General features: G+C 50.7%; 1 protein-coding gene across 3 annotated transcripts; it reads right to left on the bottom strand.

Moving 5' to 3' along the window:
* Window positions 1–3468: 3468 nt before the first annotated feature.
* Slx4 (SLX4 structure-specific endonuclease subunit) lies at window positions 3469–26859 on the bottom strand. Of its 3 annotated transcripts, XM_055604654.1 has the most exons (16): window positions 26817–26859; window positions 24055–24787; window positions 22340–22567; window positions 18916–19105; window positions 17869–18081; window positions 15831–16039; window positions 15402–15718; window positions 14851–15064; window positions 14392–14471; window positions 13410–13556; window positions 12761–12927; window positions 9722–11985; window positions 5942–6044; window positions 5153–5326; window positions 4910–5023; window positions 3469–4526 (listed from the first exon to the last, which is right to left on the bottom strand). In XM_055604654.1, the coding sequence occupies exons 2-16, from the start codon at window positions 24410–24412 to the stop codon at window positions 4178–4180; spliced, it is 5127 nt and encodes a 1708-aa protein (XP_055460629.1). In that variant the 5' UTR covers window positions 24413–24787; window positions 26817–26859; the 3' UTR covers window positions 3469–4177. The 3 variants fall into 3 exon arrangements, with proteins under 3 accessions (XP_055460629.1, XP_055460627.1, XP_055460628.1); XM_055604652.1 differs by having other exon boundaries at window positions 4910–5326; XM_055604653.1 differs by having other exon boundaries at window positions 4910–5326; window positions 5942–6041.
* Between the last annotated feature and the right edge of the window lie 799 nt (window positions 26860–27658).

The following is a 27658-nucleotide window of genomic DNA, read 5'->3' as shown; positions in this document are numbered from 1 at the left end:
TGGCTCCTCTTGCCAGCTGTCCCCTCTTCCTAACCTTGTTACCTGCACTGATGCGCTCTGGACTCTACTTACCTTCGGTCACTCTTGCTGCTCCAGGGGGCTCCGCCTGCATGCTCCTAGGCTCCGCTCTGCTCCAGCGAGCAGGAGGCCATGGCTGTGGTGGAATGCCTTGGGTCGTCGGTAGCAGGCCACCTGAGTGTGATGCCTGGCTCTGTGCTTCTCTGAAGGGATCAGGGGAGTTTGCCACAGCGATCATCCTGATCATCCTCGGGCGAGGGGTGACAGACCCACCACATCCTGTGGTCCCCAGGAGTCCCCCCACTGTGAGCAGCTCCCGCTGCTCAGCTCTTCCTGTGCAGGGCTCCACCTCAACCTTCCTTCCTGTCTAGTTTGAAAAGCCAGCAGCCTCACTGACAAATCGGCAAGCGGCTCGGCCCCAGGCTCACCTCTTTGGTTTTGTCACCTCCCCCAGAAGTCTGAAGAGTGGGGAAATGATGTCGGGTCTCCACTTCAGGACTGAGCATCCCTACAGTGCGTGCTCAGGAGTGGGCACAGTACCAAGACAGTTGGCATGTCACCCTGCACCCACCGAAACAGACTTAGCTGTTAGGGGGCGGCATGGAGGAAGTCAGCTGTCTTTCACTGCTGAGAGACAGCTAGTGGGGCTGGGGCGCGTACACTTGCAGGCTGGTCCCCCATGACCTCCTTCTACCAGACCACTTCCTTCTCACCCCAAAGCTCTCTATCTACGTATCCCTGTGGGTCAGTGGACCCCAAAGACAGGTCATCTGGATCCTGAAACAGCTGAATGCAGCTGTTCACAGCAGGAAGGTCACTTTATCCCTCAAGGTGTTCTGCTCTGACGGAAAAGGTAGGTAAGGACATGACTCAGTAAACAATGCAGAAAAGGTGCAGTAAATGAGCTGTTTCGAACATCGTCTAGTGACAGGGAGCAAGCCATTTAATGCAAAGCCACCGGGTGAGCTAGGTGGCGTGTAGCCAAGTGACAGGGGCCTCGGGCCCTTCAACCAGCACTGGGAGTGACCGTCTGAGTTCCGCTGTTCACAGCAGCCTGTGCGTGGGGATGTGTGAGGCACTATTGAGAGGGGAGGGGCTTTGGTGGTAGGTTAGAAGTGCTGTTTCAAGCCAGGGGTGGTGGCCACGCCTGTAATCCCAGCATTCTTCGAGGCAGAGGCAGGTGGATCTCTGTGAGTTCAAGGCCAGCCTGGTCTACAAATAGAGTCCAGGACAGCCAGGGCTACACAGAGAAACCCTGTCTCAAACAAACAAACAAACAAACAAACAAACGGAATGCTGTTTCAGGATATCTGCCCATCTCCTTCCCTACTGAGCACAGAGGAACATCCAGGAGCTGGAGGACACAGTGGTGGCCCCTTGAGACAGAGCATAGAGATAGACGGTGGCTGTAGCCCTGGCCAAGGGGTGCAGCAAAGATCCCTGAAACCAGGCACCTACCGATGCCTGAAACCACATGGGCCTTGTGGCCTCAAGAGGCTCAGCCTGCATCCTCTAGGGATCTGGCAGGGAGGAACCTCCTCCTCCCTGACAGCTGTTGGCAGCATCTCAGTAATGGCCACCAGCCTGTACATGGGCTATCCTGGTGTGTGCGCACGAGAGCACACACATTTCTTCAGGATTCTCTTCACGGAGAATATCTGTTCCCCAAGAGCAAGACAGCAGGGAGGCAGTGGGCTCCGTTCTCCCGAACTTGGGGAGTGTGGGGCTTCCTGCCTGCAGCGTGGGGGCCTTTCCCTATGGGACCTTTATCCGACCTAGTGCGCATCTCTCCAGGCTGGGCTGTGGTCCAACACAGACTGCTCTAAGTAGACAAGCCTGGGCCACGGCAAGTGCTGGACCACAGGAAGAGGAGGCTGGAGGTCTGGTCGCGTCACTGAGTCATGTGTAGCTTACAGTGCTCAGTGAGCACTCTGTTGTGGGGCTAAGTGCTTTCTTCTTGTGCTAATCTGCAAAGGCAGGGTGGCCTCTAGCGGGGAGCTCCTCCTCACTTCATCTGACAAGCGGCCCCTGTGCCGTGGCTTCAGCCTTTACCAAAGGTGCAAGGCAGCCAGTCACCTTTCCTCTTCCAGTGGCTGGGCCAGCGCTGTGATGCTGGAGCCAGTGTTTTCCCAGGTTCCTGTTTGGCTGCCACTGGCTCTGATGGCTCCATCTTCAGCGCAGGGGTTCATGTTAACCTCCTTCCTCCAGAAGCAGCAACTCCTCACTGGTTGTTTTAACACACGTGGATGGTGCTGAATACGTAGGTTTAGGGGTCAGGGACTCTGTCGTCTGACTACCCGAGGCACACCTGTGCTTCAGCCTACCGCTCAGCCTGGCTGCTTGCCGGAAAGAAGCCAAGTGGATCTAGCCTCCGGGTTAGAGTGAGGCTGGCTCAGCCACTGGCTCGTCTCCGAGCAAAGGCTCTTAGCTCATTTTTTAAACTCTTCCCCCAATATGGACAACCTGGGGTCTCCACTTCTTGTGGCTCATGGACATTTTCTGAGGACAGTAGGGGTTCCCAGCTTCTCCTTAGGGAGGAACACACAAAACGGATTCCAAACTGTCTTGACAACTCCATCTCACTTCCCCCAAACAGTCCATCCTAAGGGGAAGTCATCCCATCAAACCCTTTATAGGAGAAATAAAACACCTTTTAGAATAGGCCAAAGGCTGGGCGTGGTGGTGCACACCTTTAATCCCAGCATCTGGGTGACTGAGGCTCTGTTAGCTGGACAGCAGCCTAGCCTGCATATGAATTCCAGGGCAGGCAGAGCTACAGTGAGATAACTGTCTCCATAGATGACAGAGAGATATAGAAGCCACTAAACATGGCTTCTAATTGCCTGTCCGTCAGGAGCCGTGACCAGGACACATTCCACAAACAAAGCTTCATTTTCACCTCCCTAAACACTGCTGGCCTCTGAGATCAGCACACAAACCTTTTGCAGGAATCTGTCCTTGATGTTACCCTAAGGGCCCAAGGATGCATTTCTCTTGTAGTGCTGGGAACTGAACCAGATCCTTAGGTATGTTAAGCAAGTCTCTTACCACTGAGCCACACTCCAGCTGGCTGATTTATCCCTATGGTCTGCATAGTTCTAGGTCAGCATTGTACGCCCAGAGCTGCAAGCTGACTCAGTAGGTCCAGCAGGACCAGCCCAGCACTTGCGACACTCCAGGTGTAGACTGTGTCCCTGGTCTGCTTCCCTGAGCAGCAGCAGCAGCTGGAGCTAGTGCCTGTTGAGGGCACCGTTAGTGTGAACAGAGACAGGGAGTGTGCAAGCAAGAACAGAGTATCTCTGCCTGTTATGGAGGAACCATAGGCAAGGGGACAGTAAGCAAAGGCACTGGTGAGCAGCAGGGAAGTGGGGCCCAGGCTCACTGTCTGTTCCTTATAATTTTCCCAGAGAGGAGCATCTAGGTTTAGTTCGTTAGTTTTAAATAAAGCCTTTGTTTTTATTGCACATCATATAAAACAACCACTGTATTCAAAACACACAAGGACGTTCACAGGCTGTGGAAACCCAAACTTCTGGGGGTTTGTTTGTTTGTTTGTGTTTTTGTTTTTCCTGGCCCTCCCCAGGGTCCACACATGGGAGGAGCCCACAAGCAACATGCTTACTTTGGGGATCCTCAGTTGTGCTAGGCCCTACTCACAGTCCTGCTTGGAGGATGCTGGTGACAGTGACAGGTGTCTGGGTAGGCACCAGGTCAGAAGAGCACCTATGACACGGTGGTGCAGGCTGCCCAGGGGAGTCTGCTCTGCTATGGGGCTGGTTGCTCTGAATGCTGAAGGCAGGCAGGGCCCAATGCCTACCCCAGAATACACTAACAGGGCAGCTTGGGTGTGGCGGACACAGAATGGCAAGTGAGGCAGGCTCATCTTGCCCTGGTCGGCTGGTGTGGCCCACCGCCTCTCAGAAACATGTAGGAGGGGGCCCTGCTTGGGCCAAAGGGACAAACCCGGCACTGACTGCGGGAGGGCGGGCCTGCTCTAAGTCCAAGGACAACACAGGGCTGGGAGAGAGTGGGAGACAAAGTGTGCTGGGTTGTTGACCTTTACACAGACACAGGCTCGTGTCCAATAATGCACCTGTGGAGGCCTGGCCTGCTCTAGCTGCCCAGGCCCTCTGGCAGGACGCTACTGGGTAGTGACCTGTCATGGCTGAACCTTTTTCTTCCTGCCCGAGGGCTGCCGTCCCTTCTGTCTCAGCTTCTCCTTCCGGGCCGCGGCAGTGGTGAAGGTGATGCACTGGGCATCTAGGATGTCCAGCAGCTTGCCCATGGCCACAGGGATGCCGTCCTGCTTCAGCTCAGCCTGTAGCTCGGCCAGCTCCAGAGGCTGGTACGTCAGCACCTTCCTGTGCAGGGCAGGCTTGGAGCAGATGTAGCGTCTCACTGCCTCCTCCGTGTCTGCGGCCTGGAGGGCTGCCTGTGATGCGCTGACCCCCTCTTCATCCTTGTCGTCGCCTACAGCCTCTAAGGCAGCTCCAAACTCACCGGAGGAACTGAAAAGGACAGATGCTGTTCTGTGACACTCTATCTACAGCCCCCCAGACCAGAAGCCCCTTTGGGGGAATGAGTGTTTTCACTGTTCTGTGGGGCTGGCATGTGACAGGGCTCCTGACGGCATCCTACTGTCTCCATGGTTCCTGGTTCCCTCCCTGGCTGGGCCAGCACCGGTGGCATCTGAGCCCCTGATCTCCATGGCCAGCAAGAAGACACAAGCACATAAGGAAACCACAGGGTTTCCAAGGCCTGTGGAGACTCAGGGAGCGAACCTTTAAACCATGTGGGCTTCCGACAGAAACCCAGAGAGCAAGGGGCTGCCCTCTTTCTGACCCACCTCTCAGAGGACACACGGCATGACCGACCCTGCTGCTTCCATTACCTTTCAGAGCTAAAGGAGTTGTCACTGCCATCCACAGAGGTAGCCACGGATTCCTGGGAGGCTGGGAGCTGGGTGTCCCCATCAGGGCCTGCAGACAGCTCTCCAGCTGGCCACCTGCTCGAGTGGGAAATGCTTTCACTGAGCTGTTTCTTTTGAGGTTGATGACTCTTGCTCTTAGTGGGGCCCTTGGGTCTCTGAGTCCCAAGACCTGCAGTGGCCTTAAGCCGGGTGTAGCCTCCTGACCTTGAAGGCTTGCAGGTCTCAGTGGTAGGTGGCTGGCTGCAAGGTGCCTCCAGGGGTATCTGGGAGGACTGAATCTCATCCTCTGAGTCTGACTCCAGAGTCTGGTGAGTGTACTGGAAAATCTCCTTCAGCTTCAGAACCATCTGGCGTTTGGGCAGAGCGCGGACTCCAAACCTGCATGTGGAAAGAGGTGAACTTCAGGGTCTGACAGCGCAGCATATCCCCACACACTGCTGCTTCAGAGGGATGCATGACCTCACTGCACACAAAGCTCCGAAGCCAGCTTCCATGAGCATGCAAAGCTGACCATCTGGCCACATGCCAACGAAGCTTGCTCTAAAGGCCATCCATGCCAGAGATGCTCCCACAGTGTTCTGAGCGACAGCAATGGCATCACCAACTTCCTAAGCTGAAGAGCAGCGCTGGTTGGGATGCGACAGTTTTCACATTATTTAAAAAGTGAAGTCTCCTTCCTTGGAAGGCGTGGCTAGGGTCCCGTTTCTACTGGCATGGAAATGAGACCTATTTCCTGGGAGTAACCCACAGGAATCTCAGTTGTTAGTTTTCTGGAGCTCACATCTGCTCAGAGTTAAGGATAGCCCAGCTGTCCACCCAACTCACACAGCCACACTGGCTCTGCAGAACAGACGGCAGAACTCCCAGCCCCCTCCGGGCCTGAGCCAGCTCCATCTTCAGACCTGGAGGCTGAGGTGCAGGCTCTTGCTACTTTCTGGGCCTAGTTATTGCCAGGAGACCACCTGAGAGGAAGCCTGGGGGAACACGACCAACCTGTCCAGTTCTTTCTTCAGCACTGGGGTCTCCATGATCGAATACCTCGGCATTGGTGTTATGGGCACTTTGGGGGGCAAGTTCCTTTTCTGGCTAGCACCTTCTGGACAAAACACAAGAAGCACATGACCCAGAGTGAGAGGCATGGATCTGCTACCACTTCTTGCCCTGGGAGTACCCCCATGGGAAATGACAGACCCCAACAGACACTGTGCCCAAGGAGAGGCGCCTTCAGCACCTGGAGCTGCACATTCCCACTGGACGGCAGCACACAGCAGCTGTGAAGAACACAGCACTAATGTCTGCTGAACAGGCTCCTGGCTCTTAGCAAAACAGCCCTGCACCTGATCTAGTCCAGCATTCAAGACCCCCTACTTCTTATCCTGATATCCTGGTGCAGTGACAGCACCAGCTGGCAGCACTGACCATTTTCAAGCTGGCTCAGACATCAGCACTTCCTAGTTCAACCGAGAGAAGACAATGCAGGCTGCCTACCCTCAAGCCTCAGAGCTTCAGTTCGCCCTTGGGACCCACATAGTGAAAGGAGAGGACCAACACCTGCAGCTGTCTCCTGACCGCTGCGTGTACACACACAATAAACAGATACAATTATAAATAAACAAAGAATCAGGGCAAGCCTTTCTCCAAAGAAGATACACGAATGGCCACTAGGTCATAAAAAGGCACTCAGCGTCATGAACCATCAGATATCACAAATCCAGTGCAGTAACGCTTGACAGCCACCGGGATGAGGACATGAAATGTGTGGCAGGAATGGGGAGAACTGCAACCTTCGGCTCACGCATTTCCTGGTGGGGTGTAAGATGAAGCAGTACATTTGGGGGTAGGAGTGTGGAGGTGCCTCAAAATGCTAGCCACATATGACCCAGCAATCCTGGACCTAACTATCCCAGAAATGAAACTTAGGCCCACACAAAACAGGATTAGTTAGAGCAACCCAAATCCCACTAATGGATGAATGGAAACAGTATTCAGATATAATGAAGAAAGAAACACAGATGAACTTTGAAAATCTGTGCTAAGTAAAGAAGCCAGTTACGAAAGATCATACATTCTAGGATTCCTCTTAAGATGCTTTGGAGGACAGGGTGGCAGTGTGGCACTCGCCTTCATCCCAGTACTTATGAGGCAGAGGCAGTAGATCTCTGAGTTTGAGACCAGCCTGGTCTACAGAGTTCTAGGACAGCCAGGGCTACACAGAGAAACCCTGTCTGGAAAAAGAAAAATGATTCCTGGAGATGCCAGGAGTAATGGTGCAGAGCTGAGTGGAGGGAAAAGGATCGCCTCAACTTCCAGGACAGTGCGAACCAGACAACAACACAACTCTACCTGCTTACAACCACAAGCTAGGGCTAGAAACTCACACTTGTCATTCCAGTGCTTTGGAGGATGAGGCAGGGGGATTACTACAAGTTCAAGGCCAGCCTGAACAAAGACAGAGACCTTACCTCAAAATAACAACAACCAAAAGACAAAACTCCCAAAACCAAAGACGGATGGGAAAATGAGGCCAGCCGGTTCTTTTCCCTTCTGTGACAAGTTGGAGCTCAGCTCTTGTCATTTCAGTCCTTGAAGCCTCAGACTCAGATCAAAGTACCTGAGTCTCAAGTCTCCTGTAGAGGTTCTCTGAGCACTGCCTGGGAAGTGGTAAGAAATGCAAATTCTGCATCGCAGGCACCTCCGTGAGCAGAAGCAGTGGGGCGGTGTGCTCTCAAGTGTGCCAACAGCCCAGTACCCTTGGGGACTTAGGAAGGAAGCAGCAGCCAGCCAGCTTACCCTGGCCCTCAGCGTGGCTTTGCGCTTCCCGCCGTCCCCTCCCTGCCAGGAGGCAGTGGCTTTCGAGCTTTTCCGAGTGACTGAAATGCTCGGGAAGTGCTGCCCTTCCATCAGCAGGCAGGCCAGGGCCACGCTCCTGCACTCGCCTCGGTGTGATCACTGTGTGTTTGTGCTAAGGGGCGGCCCACGGTGCATGCTAAGCCCTCTCTGTGCTGCTCTACGTTGTACTGCACACAGGCCCATTTTCTTTTAAACACGAGATTGATATAAAAAAGCTGAACGTGAGCAAGCACCACTTAGTAGTTACATTATTGGGCAACGGCCAGCTCTAGCGGCTCTCAAGCCAAAGGAAGCCTTGTATGCACTGGAAAGCTGCCTCCCTCCACCCCAGGAAACCTTCAGTCTGTGTGGTAGCACTCTTTTTCTCTAGGTTCACAGAAAAATTAGTGATGATCTGCGACTAGTCTCTATCACCATCACCAGCACCTCACTACTTATGACAAGCAACACTCCACCTTGTTGGGGTTCTCTCACCTCCTGGCTACTGTGATTAGTTACTCTGAATGACTCTCTGTCTGAATCCCGGGTCTCAACTCTTCTGGACAGATAGTAGAGAACAGAATTTCTGGGTTCTATGACGTTCCTCTTGCTGTGTAAGGATGCATGAAGGGTCAAAGCACAGCACTGGATGCTCCTCACACTGTCCTGAGGACAATACGTCTTCTGAGACATCTCTCCCTGGAACGCAGGGCACGCCTGACGATCCTCCTGCGCTGGCTGCCCAACAAGCCCCATGAATGCTCCTGTCTTCATCTCCCCACTGCTGGGCCACAGCTGTGTGGCCATGCCTGGCTTTTAATATGGGCTCTGAAGATTGAACTCAATCCCTCGTGTCTGTGCTTTATGGATTGAACTATCTCCCTGAATGTCGTTTCTTTATTCCTTTCTTTTGGATAAGTTTGGTCATGTAGTGTAGTTCATGTCAGCTCTAATTCTTAATATTCCTGCTTCAATGTCCTGTGCTGGGATTACAGATGGGCACCACCCAGATTGCTTGGGGAAATTCTGCACTTGTTTTTGGATTTGAGACAGGGTTTCTCTGTAGCCCTGGCTGTCCTGGAACTCACTCTGTAGACCAGGCTGGCCTCAAACTCAGAGATCTCCCTGCCTCTGCCTCTTGAGTGCTGGGATTAAAGGTGTGTGCTACTATACTCAGTTTTTTTTTTTTTTAAAGAGAGTATGAAACTTGTATATTGCTGATGATGACCTTAAACTTCTGATCCTCCTGCCTCCATCTCCCAAGTGCCAGAATTATAGGCATATGTCACCACACTCAGGCTTATATATTTAACACGTGGTGCAGGGATTTAAGGGCCTCACGCATGCTAGGTAAGTACTCTACCACTGAGCTGTATCATCAGTCCACATACTTAGCTTTTTTAAGGAACCACACTTTGCCCATCTTAAAGTTGGGATGCTTGCTGACAGCTCTAACCTCTGGGTACTGGGTCAGTGTTCTGGAGGTGAGTTCACTGAATGGGACTTTGAATAAGTGCATTAGCTGAAATACAGGCAGCCAGCAAATGCTGACTCACTGCTCATATACTTACTAGTATACTCTCAGGAGCCAGCCACTTCTCCCTCTACAGGGGAGTCTGGGGACCAAAAGGAGGGGTCTTTGGTTTTTGGGGTTTTTTTTTTTTTTTTTTGTTGGTGGTGGTTTTTGGTTTTGTGTAGCCTTGGCTGTCCTGGACTCACTTTGTTGACCAGGCTGGCCTTGAACTCACAGAGATCAGCCTGCCTCTGCCTCCTGAGTGCTGGGATCATAGGCGTGGCCACCAGCCCTGCTGACAAAAGGAGGGGTCTTGCCCAGATGAGCAAGTCCTTCAGCACTGCTGGCCCAGCTCTCCAGCCCAGACCTCCACATCCCGTTAGTGTGAACAGTACAGGTCAAGACCCATCTCGGGCCTCACAGCCACTCACTTGGTGTCTCTGGCCTGTCTGGCTTCCAGGCTCTGGTGCTCAGCACTTGAGCCTGAGTCTCTGGAGAGTGCCGCTCTTCCTCCTCCCAGTCGTCCCACAGAGCCGAGCTAAGGACACTCAGTTTGCTGCTCCCGGGAGAAGCAGCCTGTGAGGACTGCTCCTGAGGCTCTCTCAGAGCACCGTAACTTCCGCGGATAGGGGTGGTGCCCAGGAGTCCTGGGGAGTGTGGGTCTCTGCTGCGCAGAGTCTCCTGGCCCTGGCTTGCGCTGGGACTGCTTGTGGTCAGGGGGCCGGTCCGCTCCAGATTCAAGTGGTCAATTGGAATTGGGGAGAGGGGCTCATGCCAGCAACAGTCACCCATGGGACCTGGGGGGTCACCATCTAGCATGGGGCTGCTGTTTCCTTGATGGGAAGCCACCTCCTGCTCATCATCACTGTCCCCAACTTCTACAACTTCGTCAGCTGCAGCTTGATTTGGCAGGCATGGCCTAGGTGATGAGGGTTTCTGGGACCACCCAGTAAAATCAGGAACAGGACACAATGGCTGTGAAGAAGAGAGCTTGCAGCGTTTAGGGTGGTGATGGGGAGGGCTTCTGCTGTCTGGGCATCCACTGTCAGAGTCTCCTTGAGTAACAGACTGTGTGTGCGGCATGATCACTGAGAACTTCTGGGCTGCTTCCGGCACAGTCCCGAGTTCTAAGGAAGGTCTGGGGGCCTGCTGAGCAGTCTTATTTGATGGAGTCCTGCTCTTAAGGCTTTTGATTTGGGTCTGTGATGAGCAATCTCGGCTCTTGCTGGACCCTGGGGTGGCAGGTACCAGCCAGGAGGTATCTGTAGTGCTGTCCTCTTCCAGGCTATTCTTCTGGCTGCAGAATAGCCAGGGGCTCTCTCTGTTCCCCAGAGCAGACTGATTTTCCAGGTGTACCTCATCTTCCTGCTGTGGCCCAGCCTCTGTCTTCAGTGGGCTTTGGGAATGTTCTTGGTCTTCGTCAACATCAATGACTGAGAACAGTTCAGAGGACATGGGGCTGACCTCCAGAACTCCCCTTCTTCCAGGGGGATTTTTAGAAACAAGCTTTGTCTTGGTGTGCTCTAGCTCCAGCTCTTCATCTGAGTCCAGTAAAAGGATGACCTCGTCCTCTTTCTTCACATGACACAGAGGCTCCTGGGCCCCGGGACTCAAGCGCTCAGGAACTGACTGGGTCAGGTCAATGGGAGGAGATTTTGCTGGGGAAATCAGGGTGCCCCTATTTTTATGTCCAAACATGGGACTACTCTGTTTGCCTTTCTGGTGGTGCCTTTCTGGTTTTTTCAGTAGTGTGAGAATGTTACTGTCTCTCCTCTGCTTAGCTGGTGAAACTGGAAACAGTGAGCTTGGGGAGGCCACCTTAGAAATGCTACTGCTTGACTGGGACACTGCTGGGGACAAACTAGTCTTGTGACTTAGGTGAAGCCATGACTGGCTGGGACTTCCACCCACAGGAGACTGTGACAGGGGGCGGCAGGCCCGTGGAGGTGTCTGCTGCAGAGTTGGTGGATGGGCCATCTCTGCCTGCCTCTCCCTAACAGGGCCGCTCTGCTCTTCATGGTCACTTGTTGTTTGTGACAGTCCAGAAGATTCTCTTTGAGGTGATACAAAGAGCTGTTTGTAGTCATGGGCCTTAGCTGAGTGCAAAGGTAAATATCCTTTGCTCCTCACCTGGTGGCTCTCAGGAAGGAAGCTGCAGGAGCTGGGGAGGTCCGCTGGCCCCCGCAGCGCGTCCTGGGTCTCTGCTTTCCCTGCCCAGTCTGAGCACTGGCCCTGGAGTGGAATGGAATCTCTTTCATGCTCCCAACTAGCTAGTGCCTCTTCTTTTTCTAGGCCAGACAACTCCATTTGTTCTGTATTTTCTAACTGTCTGTTACTCTGGACACCTGCCAGTGTATGCGCAGAAACTGGACTGTCCTCCCCGAGCTGGTTAGTGTCCTCCTCTGTATCTGCTGCTCGTTCCCCCTGGAGTAGCTTCCTCTGGGTAGCTGCAAACTCATAAATTTCTTCCATTTCTGTTTCATTCACTTTTTCTCTATCTTCTTCACAGACCTCTGGTTTCAACAAAGTCTCTGCTTCCTCCTCTTCATCTACCCACACTGACTTTAAGAGTTCTTGAAAATTCTCTGCTCTGCTTTTGCAATTCTCATTTTCCTTCTCCTCCTGTTGCTCCCCCTCTAAGTCCGCCATGACAGGCACTTGTTCACACAGCTGAACAAGGTCGCTCACACCAAACCTGCAATGGGAGATACTGCATTATCACTGCTCCACACAGAGCACCTGCTGGCACCTGGGACTGGTGGCCAGGGCAGATCTCACAAAGAGGAACAAGGACATTCCTCTTTTGTCCAGGAACACACTTGGTCATAGCTCTAGATATCACTTTAACTTCGCTGCTCACAAAGTCAAGGTGTGTCAGATTGAGCTGGCAATCACCAGAGCTGGTAGGACCACAAAACCAGGCAGCACACACTGCCCTGAGAGTCGCTCAAGACACTGCGCCTAAGAAAAGCCACAGTAGACAAAACTGTTGTTGGACAGGTTGATAAGAAGGCTCTGAGAGCCCGTCAGTACCTCTCCGACCCCCACTCCTGAGCTGTTCTTTTTCCAAAAAGGCACCAAGATTTACACAGCCTGGGATGACTGAGCACCCCAGAGGTGTCCAAGCTGTGGGAAGAGGAGAATGCCTGGCTGGTGCTACAGAACTATAGGGGACAATCAAGAGGCGGTATGCAGGGTCTATGTGTGAGGCTCTGGGCTGTGTTACCATCTCACTAAGCCAAGTACAATTCTTCCCACGCAGCTCTTAGCACCCCTGCAAGCATACATTCTAGCCAACTATATCATGCATGGTTCAGGGCTGCTGCTGGTCATAAGCTTCAGATTAGAAGATACAATGAATATGACGGGCTCAGCCCTAACATTTGGGCAGCACAGCCTTCCTTGGATGTCATTCTCCTGATCCATGTCACCAACTAAAGACTATGGAGGTATGGAAAGCACAATCCCACCTTAGGGCCAGGGAACGAAGATGAGGAGCCAGGCTGGGAGGCATGTCAGTATCTGCCGTGTATAGATAGTTCAGAAATGCATGGGCGACCTCAGAGCTCACATCACTCAGCAGGATGCGCTGCGTCAGATCTCCATCCTCTACGGCAGAGAAGCCTTCAGCGTTTACCTGGAAGCACAGAAGGCTCATTATAACCTAGAGTGACCAATCATCTGCCTAAGGCAGCCTGAGATCCTGGGGGTGGGAGGCAGCCTTGTGTGACAGAGGTATCAACTCAAGGTATGTCCGACTTGGGGCCTATGGGTCGCCTATAGAACAGGACAGAAATGAATATGGCCCAAATACATTTGCAGATGATAATATCATACTGTAGTACTAAAAGGCTGGACACTTCTGTGTCTAGAACGTTGTGTCAAAGACTGAGCAGTTTGCTGGGTTCCTCCGTAGCGGCTCAAGCCTATCGTATCAGCATGCAGGAGAAGTGAGGTGAGAAGACCACATCTTCCGAGAGGGAGGGAGGGAGGCAGGCAGGCAGACAGTGGTCATGAGATTTCACAATGATGCAAATACGAGTGGAGAAAGGAGGCAAGCTTACTTTCTAAGAAGAAAAGAGGTAGGGAGAGGAGGAGGCACCAGACCCGTGCACTTACATACTGAATAAGAAGTGGACATCGGGCATAGAGCACAAACTTGTGGGCATAGAGCACCTCTCCGCTGTCAATCTGGAACTGGACGTCACTCAGATGTGGGTTGTTGACCATGGCCCCAAAGTCAGCCACCAGCAACCCAACAGACCGCTGTAACGGGAGGGGAAAAAGAGATCTGTCAGCTCCCTCTCTCGCTTTGCTAAGTGCCCATGGGAGGGGTGTTAGGGCAGACCAAGAGCCAGGACCAAGCTCTCCTCTCCAGCATGTGCACACATGAGGTATTGAGGTTATGCCTCTGAGTTACAGTCATGACGTCATCAAGCCAGCATCGCAAATGCTGCTTTCTTTCTCTATCACAGTGTGTTCCCTAACCTACGGTGAAAGGGACAGTCGTAGCTAAAGGCATTCTCATAGCTAAGCACTGCATAACACACCAGTATACCTGGTTCTTAGGTAACCTGATGCAAAGGACCAGACCCTAAGCTGAGCTGTTCAAGAACCCAATGCTTCCCAGTTACATGCAGGAACATCACCAAGATGGCCCTTTGTACAGGATGGTCCTTAGGGAATGACACCCACTTTATGGAATATTCCCCACTTTATAGCCGTCTTCCAATGTTGTTCATGACCAGCATAGTATGCTGGATCAGTAGTGGGAGCCCACCCATCATCCAGTGGGTTGCAGTGAGTCCTTAGTAGATAAAGGAAATCACCAAGAAACAAGCACACAGAACAAATGCCTGAACAAAGCAGTCATTGGGCAGTGATGTCTGGGCTCCTCAACAAAGCTGGCACTGATGACTGGCTGTTCAGGAAACCTAAAGTGTCCAAGCACAGCAGTGACAGAAGATGTCGTGGCAGTGACCCAGGAGGGGAGACAGGATGTGCAGCTCTCGGGATTGTCAGGGCGTGCCATTTGGGAGACAGCACAGAGCCAGGGCAGAGCTGACGAGTCGACCTGCGGTGCGGAAGCCTTGATACTTACTGAGGCATCCCTCTTAAGGGCCGTCTTAGATGGCAGGACAAAGCCAGTCAGTGGAAGGCTGCTGGGGACCAAGTCCAACCCTGAGAGAAGGATTTATAGATCAGAGCCATGTCACCTCTCAAGTGCCAACCCTAGGCTTGGCTGAACATGTTATTTAAGGCCATCTTTACTAAAGCAGCCCTCCCCAATCATTTTCCCCATCTCCCTAACCGGGAAGTAAAAGGATTGAACACAGACAAAATTAGCCCAGAAAGCTCTGTCTTTGGCTAAAGTTTAAGGAAGATTGTGAGAGACACAAATGTTCTGCATTGCACTCATCTCTGAGAAAAAACACAAAGGCACCTAAACCACACTCTCCACTGAACTGAGAAAAGCACAGGGCCTCCCAGGAGCCCAGGCCCTGGTTCTACCCCACCTCAGACTGCATGGGGCAGGCCCAGTGCCCGCCTAGTGTCTCACCTGGGGGTGCTTCCAGACTGGTAGGCCATGGGCTGGAGCTCAGCCCCTCCACTGCCAAGTCTACGAGGTCCTGCAGGGCTTGGCGCTCCCTCTGGCTGGAGGACAGCAGTCGGTTATTGGGGCTGTGGCCCACAGGAGGCCTGCTGTGGGAAGCAGGGGGGCTTTGTGTGCTTGGCTCTCCCTGCTTGGGCAGCTCCAGCGTTAGCTCAGGTTCCTGAAAAAGGTTGAAGAGCTGGTGAGTGTGGTTACTGTCACAGACACATACTCTGCTGCTGCCACCCTGCCATGCACCCTAGGACAGGATGCAGGTTCCAAGGCTCTCTCAGGGCTGGCCATGGACTTTGCATTTTAAACAAGGAATGTGCCAAATCTGGGGAACCAAAGTCTTTCTCAGCAGAAGTGCTACTGAGAGAAATGAGGAAAGAAATAAATGCCTCCGTTGCCTCCTCCCTGTTCTGCTGATTGGACTTCTCATCCTGCCAAGCTAGCTGGCTGAATTTCTTGATTACACAAAGCCCATCCACACATGTGCTAGGAGGAGCAGGGCTCACCTTGATACGATGTTGGGACACAACTGGAGGAACCAGGCCCACTGTGTAGAAGGACCCCTCAGCCCAGGCTCCTGTGAGGGCACTGCATTCCCACAGAAAATTCTGCTTTCCTTCAGGCAGCTGCATTCGCCAGCCCGCATGTTCCAATTCTTCTTTTAAAATCTTGCTGGCCGGAAGCGGTGGGGTGCAGGACAGTTCTACTTCCTCTGAGAGGAGCTGGGCAACACGGTCCTCAATCTGTCTATTCGTGGTCTCAAAGTCTTGGATTAACAACAGTGGGGGACACACTGGGGGTTTCTTCTTGCGGCTTTTCTTCTCTGGAGATAAAAAGAAGTGACTCAGTCAGAGGCGTTTCTGAGCACTTACCCTAGAGCAGCTGGGATAACTCTCAGCCACTGGACACAGCTCTCCCCGGCCTCTGCAATGTACCTGCTCCCAGCCTCATCTTCTCGGAAAAAGCATTTTCCAGCCTGAGTTGGGGCACACCTGGACACTGCTCCATCTCAGAACGAGAAAGAGCCATGGCCACCAGCAGGTCTTCAGACGGAACCTCGGGCCGGCTGACCTTCCCCCTCTTCTGTGGCTCCTTCTTGTTGGTGGCTCCTTTCCATTTCAAACCTCCAACACGATTGCTGAAACTAAAAGGCGGCCACAGAGAAAGGTGAGCGGGTGGCTCTGATTCTGGGCCTGTCCTATCATACAGGAAACAGGAGCGATACATATGTTGCAATGAGCCAACAACGACTTGCATTTTTTGTGCTGCCTGTATTCCTTGTGGGCTCATTCCGTTCAAACCTAGAAATTCAGCACAGTGCAGACAACAGAGCGCCTGGGCTCCTTCCTGGACACCAGTGGTCCCTGCACACCTAGATGTAGCCAAACCTAAGAGTCTATAACTTCAAGTAAGCTCTCTGTGGCCAATGAGGTCTGCCCGGAAACTTCAGATGTCCCCAAAGCACCCTCTCCTTTCTTCAGGAGGCCACAGCAGCACCTCTATCTAAGACCCCAAAGACAAGGCCTCCCAGTTTCTGCTGCCACAAATCAGCTGCCCTAAGCTGCCCTGCCTCTGCCTTATAGAAGACTTATGTGATGGTCTCTCTGGCTAGAAAGAAAATCCTTTTTTTTTTTTTTTTTTTAGTGAGCCCCAGCAGCTGGGCAAGCAGGGGTTGTAATAGGAAGCAACTCTGAGAGCCTGCCCTGCAGCTCTTGTCCCAACTAGGCTTTTGCAGAAGTTCATGCTCTCTCCTACACAGGGGAAGCTGGAGACTCTTTGAAGATGTAAACAGTCCCTAACCAAGCAAACTGTAAGCAAGAGGGAGGGAGCCAGCCATTAGCCAGGATTTGCTTGAAAAGCAAAGATGCTGCTGTACGCTGTGCCATAGGCAGGGCTTGGGCAAAATCAAGCAAGGAGTGCGGAGGGCTAGAAGATACTCAGATCAGCCTGTGTGCTGCAATACTGAGTATTCCGAAGTCCAAGCACCAAGGTCTGGTCTTCGTAGAGGAACATTCAAAGCCCACTTAGAGAAGATTTAAAGTCCCTTGAGGATGTTCAATTTCTATTAAGTGTCTACTCACCAGCCTTCTAGAAGGACCCATGTACATCTAGTTTCACCATTTGGAGGTATTTTAAGTGTTTAATCTGCGAGACAAGCAACGCCTTAGACATGCTAAGGCTTCGAGGCTTCCTGCCCTGTAGCAATAGTATGATGTACAAGGTGGCGTGAAGAACCTCCTCTGCCCTTCGTGACCTCAGCAGCAGCTGATAACCCACATACAAGGCAGGGAGCAGGATAAACGGCTTCCCACAGGAGTTGGGTGCCCATGCTACCCTTGTTCCCTGTCAAGCTGGGGTCAACTGAGATGTTCTCGGCTCAGGGACAGTGAGTGGAGCTGACCCTCTGCTGCCCGCATGCCTGGAGTCTGCATGCTGAGGACCGCTTCCCAGCTCTTAGGGGGACCACCTATTTTAACACATAAGCATGAATTTGTGCCGTTAAAAAAAAATACGTTCTTAGGGGAGAAAGCGGGGGTAAATATGAACAAAAAATTGTATGGGATTCTCACAGAATAATATATAGCCCTATAGTCTGCCCAGTCAACTCTTTGGACTGTGCTGAATAATTTGACATTAATAGCATGAAAATGAAGCTACACTAGGTCAGAAATATTCTGCACAGCCAAGACATCAAGTGAAGCAGATACTAAACTCCCGGCTGCACTAGAGAGCTCACTGCAGGGTTAAGGGACTGGCAACATCACAGAAAGGACCTCAAGGAAGCAGCAGCCATTCTCTGCATGGAGGGCCCAAACATGCTCCTAAATCCTTTTCGACTGTGTCCAATCTCCTCAAACGTCTCATGACAGAATTCAAGAGATAGCTAGTTCTCTCCAACACTAGAAAAAGCTTTTAAAAACAAGTGTAACTGGAGTGCAAATACCATTATTTGGCTGTCTTCATTTGTCTTACCCGGGTACCTGAGGGCTGCTGCCCACGTCGGGCTGAGCTGTCTGCAGCCTTACAGCCTGAAGCAGGAGCTGGGGAGCCACTTCCATCTTCACTGCACACTGCTTCAAGTGACTGATTCTGCTCTTGCTGGTGAGGAATGGTTTCCCACATATTGGGCAATCAGGGATCCGAGATGGAGCAGGGCTCAGTGCCTTTTCAGCCTCATCCAAGCATCTGCAGGACGTCAGCAAACACAGGGCCACCCTCTCAGGTAACAAGGGTTATAGCAAATGCTTGACCCACATTGACATGTCAATGTGCTCCCCAAAAGCTGATGCCCTCACGCCACCTGCATGTCCCCTGGCAGTCAGCCTCAGACACTAATGTTAGGTTTGTGTTAGCAAAGGCGGTTAAAGAAATCAAGGCTAGATCAACACAGAGTCACGTTATAATCCAGCAATCCACGCCCAAGTATAAACCCCAAAGAAATGAAAACAAGTGTTCAAACATGAAGCTCATGTTCACAGCAGCTCGACTACGAAATCCACATGGTGGAAGCCAAGTGTCTGGCCACGGAGGAAAGAGTACATACGTGTTCTACCCAGACGATGGGTTATTATTGTGGCCATTAGAGAGCAGGGTTGGGGGTTGACACGCTGACACACAGCACACAGATGAGCTCTGAAAACACGGTTAAGTGGAGGACGGACATGAGCACAAATGTTGTGTGACTGCCCATATGCGAATGCAAGCCGGAGACAGACAGATGGGAAGCGGTTGTCAGCAGACTGAGGAAGGGGCAAGAGACAGGCACTTCCAAGGGCAAAGACGTTTCCTTTGGAGGGGATGAAAGTAACCCAGAACTGAGGTGCTGGCATGTGCACAAGAGCCGAGGACGTGGGCCCTGTAAGCGGATGAACTGCATCGTGAGGGCTCTGCCTCAGCGGGCTGTTCAGAAAGGGGGTGTGTTAATGGCACTGAGGAGCTGCCCCCACACAAGGCACCGAGCGTCCCACTGCGGCTAGCAGGTATGTGGTCAGGTAAGGGGACTGGCCTGGCTGCTCCTACCTGTTCACATGTTGCTCCCTCCGCGGCACGGTCATTGCCGAGAGGTTCTTCTGACACATTTGGCAGAAGAACAGCCCCTTCTCCTCCAGGCTGTCACAACGTGAAGATACTTCTGCCCTTCCGAACTCCTGCTGCAAGGCCAGGGCCATGGCAGCATCGCTGTCTGTGGCATGGAGCTTGGACTTATTCTCTGTGGAGAGGCATCCAAGAGCCGTGAGAACAGACAGCCACCATGACCTTTTACCTCTCTGCCTTGTCTATAGCTCTTTCATCATGGACACTAGGAAGAGCACAAAGAAACTAAAACCTAGCAGCGCTGTGCAAGCCTGTTTACAGGCACTGCCTAGACAGCATGGCCCTGGGCGGGGGGGACTCTGAGGACAGGTCTTTCTACAGTTCAGTGTGCATACACATTTCCTGGAACACTCGTTCAAATGCAGGATTTGGGGAGTCCAGCTTATGACTCTACATGTCTAGCAGCTTCACCTTTTTCTTTTTTTTCCCTTTCTTTCTTTTTAGATTTATTATTTGTACAGTATTCTGTCTGCATTTATGCCTACATGCCAGAAGAGGGCACCAGATTTCATCATAGATAGTTATGAGACACCATTTGGTTGCTGGGAATTGAACTCAGGACCTTTGGAAGAACAATCAGTGTTCTTAACCTCTAAGGCATCTTGGAGATGCCCCAGCTTTGCCTTTTCTAATGCCGACCTCCTACTGAGTGTAACAAAAGGATCAGGACACTGTGAACTGCCTTTGGCAATCAAGAGTCCCCTTTTTAGCATCAGTCCAAAGGATAGAGTGATTCTGACCTGAAGAGAGTTCAAAAGGTGGCCCGTGTGATGCCTCTAAACAGACCCCTGAACTCAGAAAGAATATGCCCGGGGGACTTGACAGCTCCCCAAGTTGGTGAATATCACTTTAGCATACAATTCTTGTCACGAGCTAAAACAAAAACAAAACAAAACAACAAACAAAACAGCACAGCATAGCACAGCACAACTTCATTTTGGTGACTTATTTCTGTTGTGGTATTAGAGATCACACCCAGGACTTGATGTGTGATAGAGTGTGCAACTGAGCCACAGCTCCTGCTCTTCCTAAGCAGAGATGGTGTGAAGTGCATCATAAGTGCCAGAAGGACTGACGACTCAGCAAGATATCCCATCCTTGCAGCTGAGATTCCTGGGGGCTCTCAAAGTGAAGACAGCCAGCGCAGGACCCAGAGACACCATTAGTAATTAGCTATGGAACCCCACTATTGTTTCTTTCTATTCCTTTAAAGTGAGTGCACATGCATGTGTGTGTGTGTGTGTGTGTGTGTGTGTGTGTGTGTGTGTGTGTTCATGTAGGCCACAGGTTGGTATCATCTTCATTGATCACTCTTCATTTAACTGACTGGGGCAGGGTTTCTTCTGAATCCGGAGCTTGTCAGTTTGGCTAGTTTGGCTATTCGGTGTGCCCAGGGCCTTCGTGCAACGGTCTCCCCAGCCCTGGGATGACAGGTGGGCTCTCTATACCTGCTCAGCTTTGATGTGGGTCCCGAGGATTCAACTCCAGTCCTCACAGTGTGTGGCAACCTCTTTATCCAGTGAGCCTTTCCCTAAAACTCCCTTCTTTTGCTTCTGTACATACTTATCAGAGATGAAGATCCACGTTGCTTATAGGCTCACCTGACATGAGCTTCTAGCAATACAAAGTTCATAGCCCCTTTTAAGAGTGGTTGCCACGCTGTTTATCCCAGAGCTGCTCAGACCTGATTTACTTACAGTGCACCTATAATACAAGGCACAGGGGAAAGACGAAATGATGCCATAAACAAATAACCAAGCAAATCCAGAATGTGGCACGTTAGAAGCCAATTAATTAGTGTGGACTTTTCAAAAGTTACTGTAAAAAGAAAACTGGGAGCTGTTCTATAGTCTAACCTAAAGAGTCTTTGCAGAGCTGAGTATGATGGCTCAAGCTTGTAATACCAGTCGTGGGAGTGAGAGTTAGAGGCAGAAGGATTAACCGTGAGTTCAAGGGCAGCTTGGTCTATACACTGAATTGTAAGCTACAAAGCAAGATCCTATCTGGGGTCCCCACCCCCCAAAAAAGATCACTGGAGCTAAAGCAATACACAGCATGTGAACTTTGCTCAGGAAAAAAGCAGGCTCCAAAGGTTAGCGTGGGCCACTGGAGAACTGCTATAATGTCAGGTATGAGAGAACTGTCAATGTCTCTCCCTCACTTTCAGACAATAGCGAAGAAAAATACACATCCGTGTAGGCACACAAAATGCACAAGCAGGAGCATTTGGAACCATTTTAGGTCTAGTCTGCTCTCTAATTCTAGAATCATAAACAAAGCTACTTTGTTTATGAAAGCTACTTTGTGTATGAAAGACTAGGCACAGAAAGTGTGTGTGTGGCTAGCTGTCAGCGTCTGTTAAATCCAGGTAGAGGGCACAAAGCAGCTTCAACGTGTGGGCCTTGATCCCTTTGGGGGTCGCATGTCAGATATTTACATTACAATTCATAACAATAGCAAAATTACAGTTATGAAGTAGCAACAGATAATTTCATGGTTGGGGGTCACCACAGCATGAGGAACTGTATTAAAGGGCTGCAGCATAGGAAGGTTGAGAAGCACTGACATAAAGATTTCTTGTATGTTTTTGTCATGTTGTTGGTGTATATGTGTATTGTTTTGGTTTTTGGTGTGTATGTGTTGTGTGTGTGTTGTTTTGGTTTTTGGTGTGTATGTGTTGTGTGTGTGTTGTTTTGGTTTTGGTGTGTATGTGTTGTGTATTTTTGATTTTTGGTGTGTATGTTGTATGTGTGTTGTTTTGGTTTTTGGTGTGTATGTGTTGTGTGTGTGTTGTTTTGGTTTTTGGTGTGTATGTGTGTTGCACACACGTGCGCACCGCCATGGCTCGAGTCCTCATACTTGCACAGAAAACACTTTACACACCTAGCTATTTCCTTACTGCAGTTTAAAAACCAAACACAGAAACAAACTTTCTGTGAAGAGTAATTTCATAAGTGGGGAGGGGGAGCAGCAGACACGGTCAGGAGCCCAGCAGAAGAGCAGCTAAAGAGCTGGCTCTGCAGTCAGGAGCGGGGAGCTCTCGCAGAGACAGAGCTCGGTGCCCAGCACTCGTGTCACATAGCTCACAACTGTCGGCAACGCTAGCTCCAGGGACCCAATACATTCTTCCAGCCTCCACAGGCACCCATGGACACAGCCCCACACAGACACATACGTACACATAATTAAAATAATAAACCGTTCTTATGGGACATTTTGGTCTTTGGCCAGCTCCCGTGTGGTGGCGAGATAAGGTCAGAAAAAGCTCTGTAAGGAAATGAACAGGACGCCTTCCACTGTTTCTTACACAATGCAACTCAGCTTAGAAAGTAGAACATGCTCACCATACCGTTTCCCACCACCACCTCTTCTTGAGGGCTCCTTGGGACATTTTCTTCCAGTGTGGTCTTTAGGGAGGGTTCTTCTGAAGCATGTCTCAAGCGCTCAGGGTCTGCCCTCTTGAACTGCTTCATCCGTTGGAGAACCAGCTCTGAGGCTCTGGGTTTGGAGGGACTTGGCACACCAGTTGTAGTGAAACAGGATGGAAGGGGCTGGGAGTCGCCATTGGGAGCACTCTCTGGCAAGGAGGAAAAGATTCACAGCATTTGTTCTATAGACTAAAATCCAAAACGTCCTTCACCAGTCAGTTCAGGTTTGACCTGACTTGAGTGAATAGGGTGTTCATTCACTCACTGTGCCAATGGACACATGTCAATTGCAGGACACTGGGTTCAGTGATTGCTGATGAACTTGGGAGTCTTTGGGGGGGTGATGAAAATGTTCCCAAGTGAGGTAGTAGTGGTGGCGGTTGCACAACTCTGAATGTGCTAGAAGCACTAAACTGTATACTTTATGCATGTGCAAATCACAGAGCTTTCAGCAGCTGCACGAAGGGAGCATGAATGCCCAGAGCACCTGGGCAGCACTGCAGAGTCCTTCTGCCATCTCCAGGGGCTCCACTGTGCCATCATTCGGGACACACTCTGGACCCAAGCTAGGAAAAATGTCCTCTTTGATAAAGAAGAGGTGAGAAGCTAGGAACAGAAACTGGGAGCGCAGAGGGCATCTTACACTCAAGGCTGGTTTTCAGTTCTGTGTGAAGAGGGTATGGCAAGCATATGGCTGAGGATGCCAAGGGCAGGGAACCTGAACCCTCTGAAAGCCTCTTCAGCCTAACCAAACTGGCTTGCCCATTCCAGTTATACCTACCTTAGGCACCAGTATTTTTTTGCTGATGTGCCTATTGTCAGCTTCATGAACAGTCAGACAACACCCAGGGCACAGAAAACTCACAGAGAAACACTCAGAGGACTGGGCAAACTACGGTCCTAGGGCTAGGTGTATTTTTGTAAATTCAGTTTTATCGGCACCCATGCATTTCCACATCATCTAAGGCTGATTTCTCTCTACAGCAGCCATTAGAAACATCTGACCCTCTGTATCTAGGAAAGATCAGTTCCAGGATCCCCTGAAAATTTCAAAACCTGCAGATGGTTTCCCAGTACCTTCTACACAGTGTACTATCTACATTTAACCTGTATACACCCAGTGTGCTTTAATTCAGCTATAAAGTAAACACTATATAAAGAGTTGCTACACCACATTGTTAGGGAATAAAACAAAAAAAATAGTCTGGATATATTAAGTATAGACTATTTCTTCTCTTAAATGTTTACCATCAGACAGAGCCTTAGAATCCCACAGATACAGAGAGTCAGTTGTAGCTGCAACACAAACTATATGATCTGTAAAAACCAAGTATTTTACTCTCTGACTCTCTGGCTTTTTGTTTGTTTATTTGTTTGTTTTTGTTTTTGTTTTCTTGAGACAGGATCTCTCTATATATAGCCATGGCAGTCCCAGAATTCAGCATGTAGACCAGGCTGGTCTCAAGCTGACAGATACCTGCCTGAGCTTCTCTAGAGCTAGGATTAAAGGTGTATACCACCACACCCAGCTATCTGGCCTTTTACAGCAAGTTTTCTGAGCCCTGGTTCACAACAACACACATCACTTTGGGTCCGTTGTGGGAATCAGATCTGGCAATAGGTCCTGCCTGGTTACCTGTCTGAACGCTGTGTGCTCTCTCATGCAACACAGGCTGACCTGGGGCAGGAGCAAGAACACCTCTCTTTCCATTCACAGGGAGAGCAGGGTCCCCTTCTTGGGGTTTGGGTGCCCCTTGCTTTTTAGTCCTAGGGGCCTGGCTGCCTACTCGAGGTTTCTTCTCTGGAGGGCCTTCAAGGGTTTTGATCCTGGTGGCAGCTTGACTGGATTCTTTCAGCTTGCCTCTTTTCTGAGGGTTACCAGAGGCCTTCCGCTTCTTCCTGTCTCCTGACACATCTTTGGTTGCATTTTTTTTCACCCTTTGGAAAAAGCAGGCACAGAGTTCTTTGAAATCATCATCTGACTCATCCATCATTTGACCTGTTTTAAGTTTTTCAGGTTTGTCTTTAGGGGAGTGAGGGCCGATCTGGAAACATGTCCACAGATGAGAAAGTTGTGTGTAAGCCGCTTCGGCCTTATCACACTTCTGCCTCACTAGGGCTTTTCTTCTCTCTGATTTACTTGGAGACTTTGCACAACTGTAAACACAGTACTGTTCTCCTCTCCGTAAGCATTTAAATATCTTTCTTCAATTTGGACCTGTAGTTAAACAACTTGTTTAAAAACTTCCCTCTGTTAATGCTCACAAGTCCGACAGCTGCCTCTGAGATAGAACATGTCAACTCTGTGACCAGGTGATTCTCCAGGATCTCCACAGTGAGAAAGGGCATGCATTCATCTAATTTTGCATCTGTGGAAAACCAAAAGCATCTAAGTATAATTAGACAGCTATTGCTATTTTATGTACTTTCTTCCAGGAAGGTACAAGAGCATGTAGGGTGTGGGTAAAGCTTCCAAATACAGTCTGGTTAGATGCATAACTGTCCCACAGTATGTCTCTCTCTCACACACAATAACTCACGCATACACGCAGTCTGCCAATGCATATTCTCCAGGGGGAAAAAAAGTATATAGCTTGGAAGCATGTTTTTACTGAAACTAGAGAAAAACATGACGGCTGGCTGCTATTTAAATACATGTTCCCCAAATACAGGGAGCTTATCTCCCTCAGTGCCCTTAGCAGCCCAGCTATCGCTTTATCAAATACTGCAAAATGAATGAAGTGATAAAGGCTGTGTCCTTGTACACCCAGGAGAGAAAAAAGGCCACTTTTCTACCCTTAGTCCACAGAGCTCTCTAAACTACCTGCAGGCAAAGGCTGGGCCTTATGGGTTTCCTAGGGCACACAGTGTATTGAGGTTCAAAGTGAAAACTGAACAATCTGGGTCTGAGGAGACAGCTGAGCGGGTGAGACTGCTCAGTGAAGAACCATAGGGACCTGAGTATAGATATCCAGCACCCATGTTAAAAAAAAAAAAAAAAAAAAAAAGCCAGGCGTGGCAGCGCTCACTTGTGACCCCAGTGCTTTGGAGAGGGGAAGGGAGACAGAGACAAGAAGGACTGCTGAAACTTGATGGTTAGTCAACCAACTTGAAAATTTGCAAGCTCCAGTTTTCAGTGAGAGACCCTGTCTCTAAGGGATAAGGCCAAAGTTGTTAGAGCAGTATACCCAACATGGGCATGAACACACACACACATCCCTCTGAATAACCCAACTGCAGAAATCTACTCATCTGAAATACAGTCTTAGAGAAGTTTCACCTACCCCTTCACCGGGGCCTCTCATTCCATGTTATCACACATGGCCGACACAGTGACATCTACCACAGCTTATAATCATTTGCAGTGTAACATTTACTGAATGCTTGTGTTCCCGACACTGTGCCAATTGCTTTTCAAATCTTTAACTCATTTAATCCTTATAACCATCTTAAGTGACACAATCTCCTGCCATCCTTTCTTTGGAGTGGGGAATCAGGCACACAGTGTGAGGAACAGTTCTGAAGCAGCGGGGCAGAGGTTCTAGGGACTGTGGTTCCAGGGTATCAGATCCCGCGTTTTTATTCACTGAATTATCTGTTAATGAAGTTCAGCATATCAGGTTAGGTATACATTTATTTACTTCGTTTTTTTCTTTGGCTTATCTGGTACCCAACTTGTAATAAATGCTAAGCGACTATTTGTTGAATTCAAGAACTTCAAAAGAGTTTGACACAGTGGGAATGAAGAGAAATGGTAGAAGGGAGAGGCTTGCGGGAAAGAGAGGTCAGTTTACAAGGGCCTGGAACATCAGACAAAAGCAAACTGAATTTTGTCGCGCGAGCTGTGTAAATCTCACAGTTCATTAGTGCTGAGTCCCCACATTTGACAATGGAGTCGTAAGACTGTCCCCCTCCGGTAGGTGCTCCACGAATATCTGCTAGACGACATAACGGATTCCACCAGGCTGCAAGCTTCCAGGGGGCTGGGGACCCCTGCCCACTCGGCGTCCTAGCTGCCTGCCAGCCTCGAGCCGGCGTGGAGGGAATGAATGATCTGGGCGGGGCGGGCCTTCTCTGCTTACCCCTACAGGTGACCCACGGAAGGGGACTGGGGCCTGCCTGGGGAAACGTCCTAAAGCCAGACAGAAGGTTCGGATCGCTGGGCTGTCCGGGGGCTGTGGCGTGTCCCCACCTCCCTCCGGGCAGGCGCCGACCCTGTCTGCCAAGCGCAGCTCGCGCCACTCGACCGCGGGCCGGTCGAGATCGAGGGGTCGCCGGCCGAGGCCGACAAACAGACGCCGTCCGGCCTCGCAGGAGACGGGACACCGCGGGAAGTGACAGCCCCCAGCACCACCACCCCGCCCCGGTCACTCCAGCCCGATGCCGAGCTCCTCCTACCTCCCGCACCGCGACCGCACCTTCTCAACGGAGAGCCGCGGAGCTGCGCCTGCGCCCTGAGGCGGTGAGCGGCGAATGTTGAGTGCGCAGGCGCAGAGTCTGCGCGTGCGCAAACCTGTGTCTGCGGTCCGAGTGTGAGAAGGGGCCGAGGGTCGTTTTTCGGTCTTCCACTGCGGCTGCCCGCGTTTCCGGGCAGCTTGAGGCGGCGCGAGCTGGAAGTGGGGTTTTGCTGGCTGCGCGCTGGTAGAGTGCGCTGCCCGAGTTCTGTTAAATGCCGGGAAGCCTCGAGTTGAGGGTAGTAATTGTCCCGTTTCAAAAACGGCGGTAGCCGGGGCCATGGCCCAGCGGTCAGAGGTCCTGTGTTCAATTCCCAGCAGCAAGGTGGTGGCTCACAATCATCTATAACTCTAGTCCCAGGGGATCCGAGGCCATTCTATTACACAGAGAAACACTGTTTAATAAATAAATAAATAAACAAACAAATAAATAAATAAATAAGGAAAGTAAATAAGTAAATAAGAAAAGTAATCCCACTCACAATAGCCTCAGAAATAAAACGCCTAGGAATAAATCGACTAACTAAACACCCACTGTGTGACCCTGGCTGTCCTGGACTCCCTCTCTAAACCAGGCTGGCCTCGAACTCACAAAGATCTGCCTGACCTCTGCCTCCCCAAGTGCTGGGATTAGAGGCGTGCACCACTGAGTCCAGTTTAAGTTCTTCCTATTAATTTCTGCAATGTTGGAGTCCTCAGAAAGCCCTTGTCTATTCCCGTATCTTGAATCTTGAAGTAGTCTTCTTCTTCTTCTTCTTCTTCTTCTTCTTCTTCTTCTTCTTCTTC

Source organism: Psammomys obesus, unplaced genomic scaffold (assembly GCF_907164565.1).
Source record: "Psammomys obesus unplaced genomic scaffold, mPsaObe1.curated_primary_1811, whole genome shotgun sequence".
Lineage (NCBI taxonomy): Eukaryota > Metazoa > Chordata > Mammalia > Rodentia > Muridae > Psammomys > Psammomys obesus.
The sequence above is the reverse complement of the archived record's forward strand: the minus strand, read 5'-3'. Positions and strand labels throughout refer to the sequence as shown.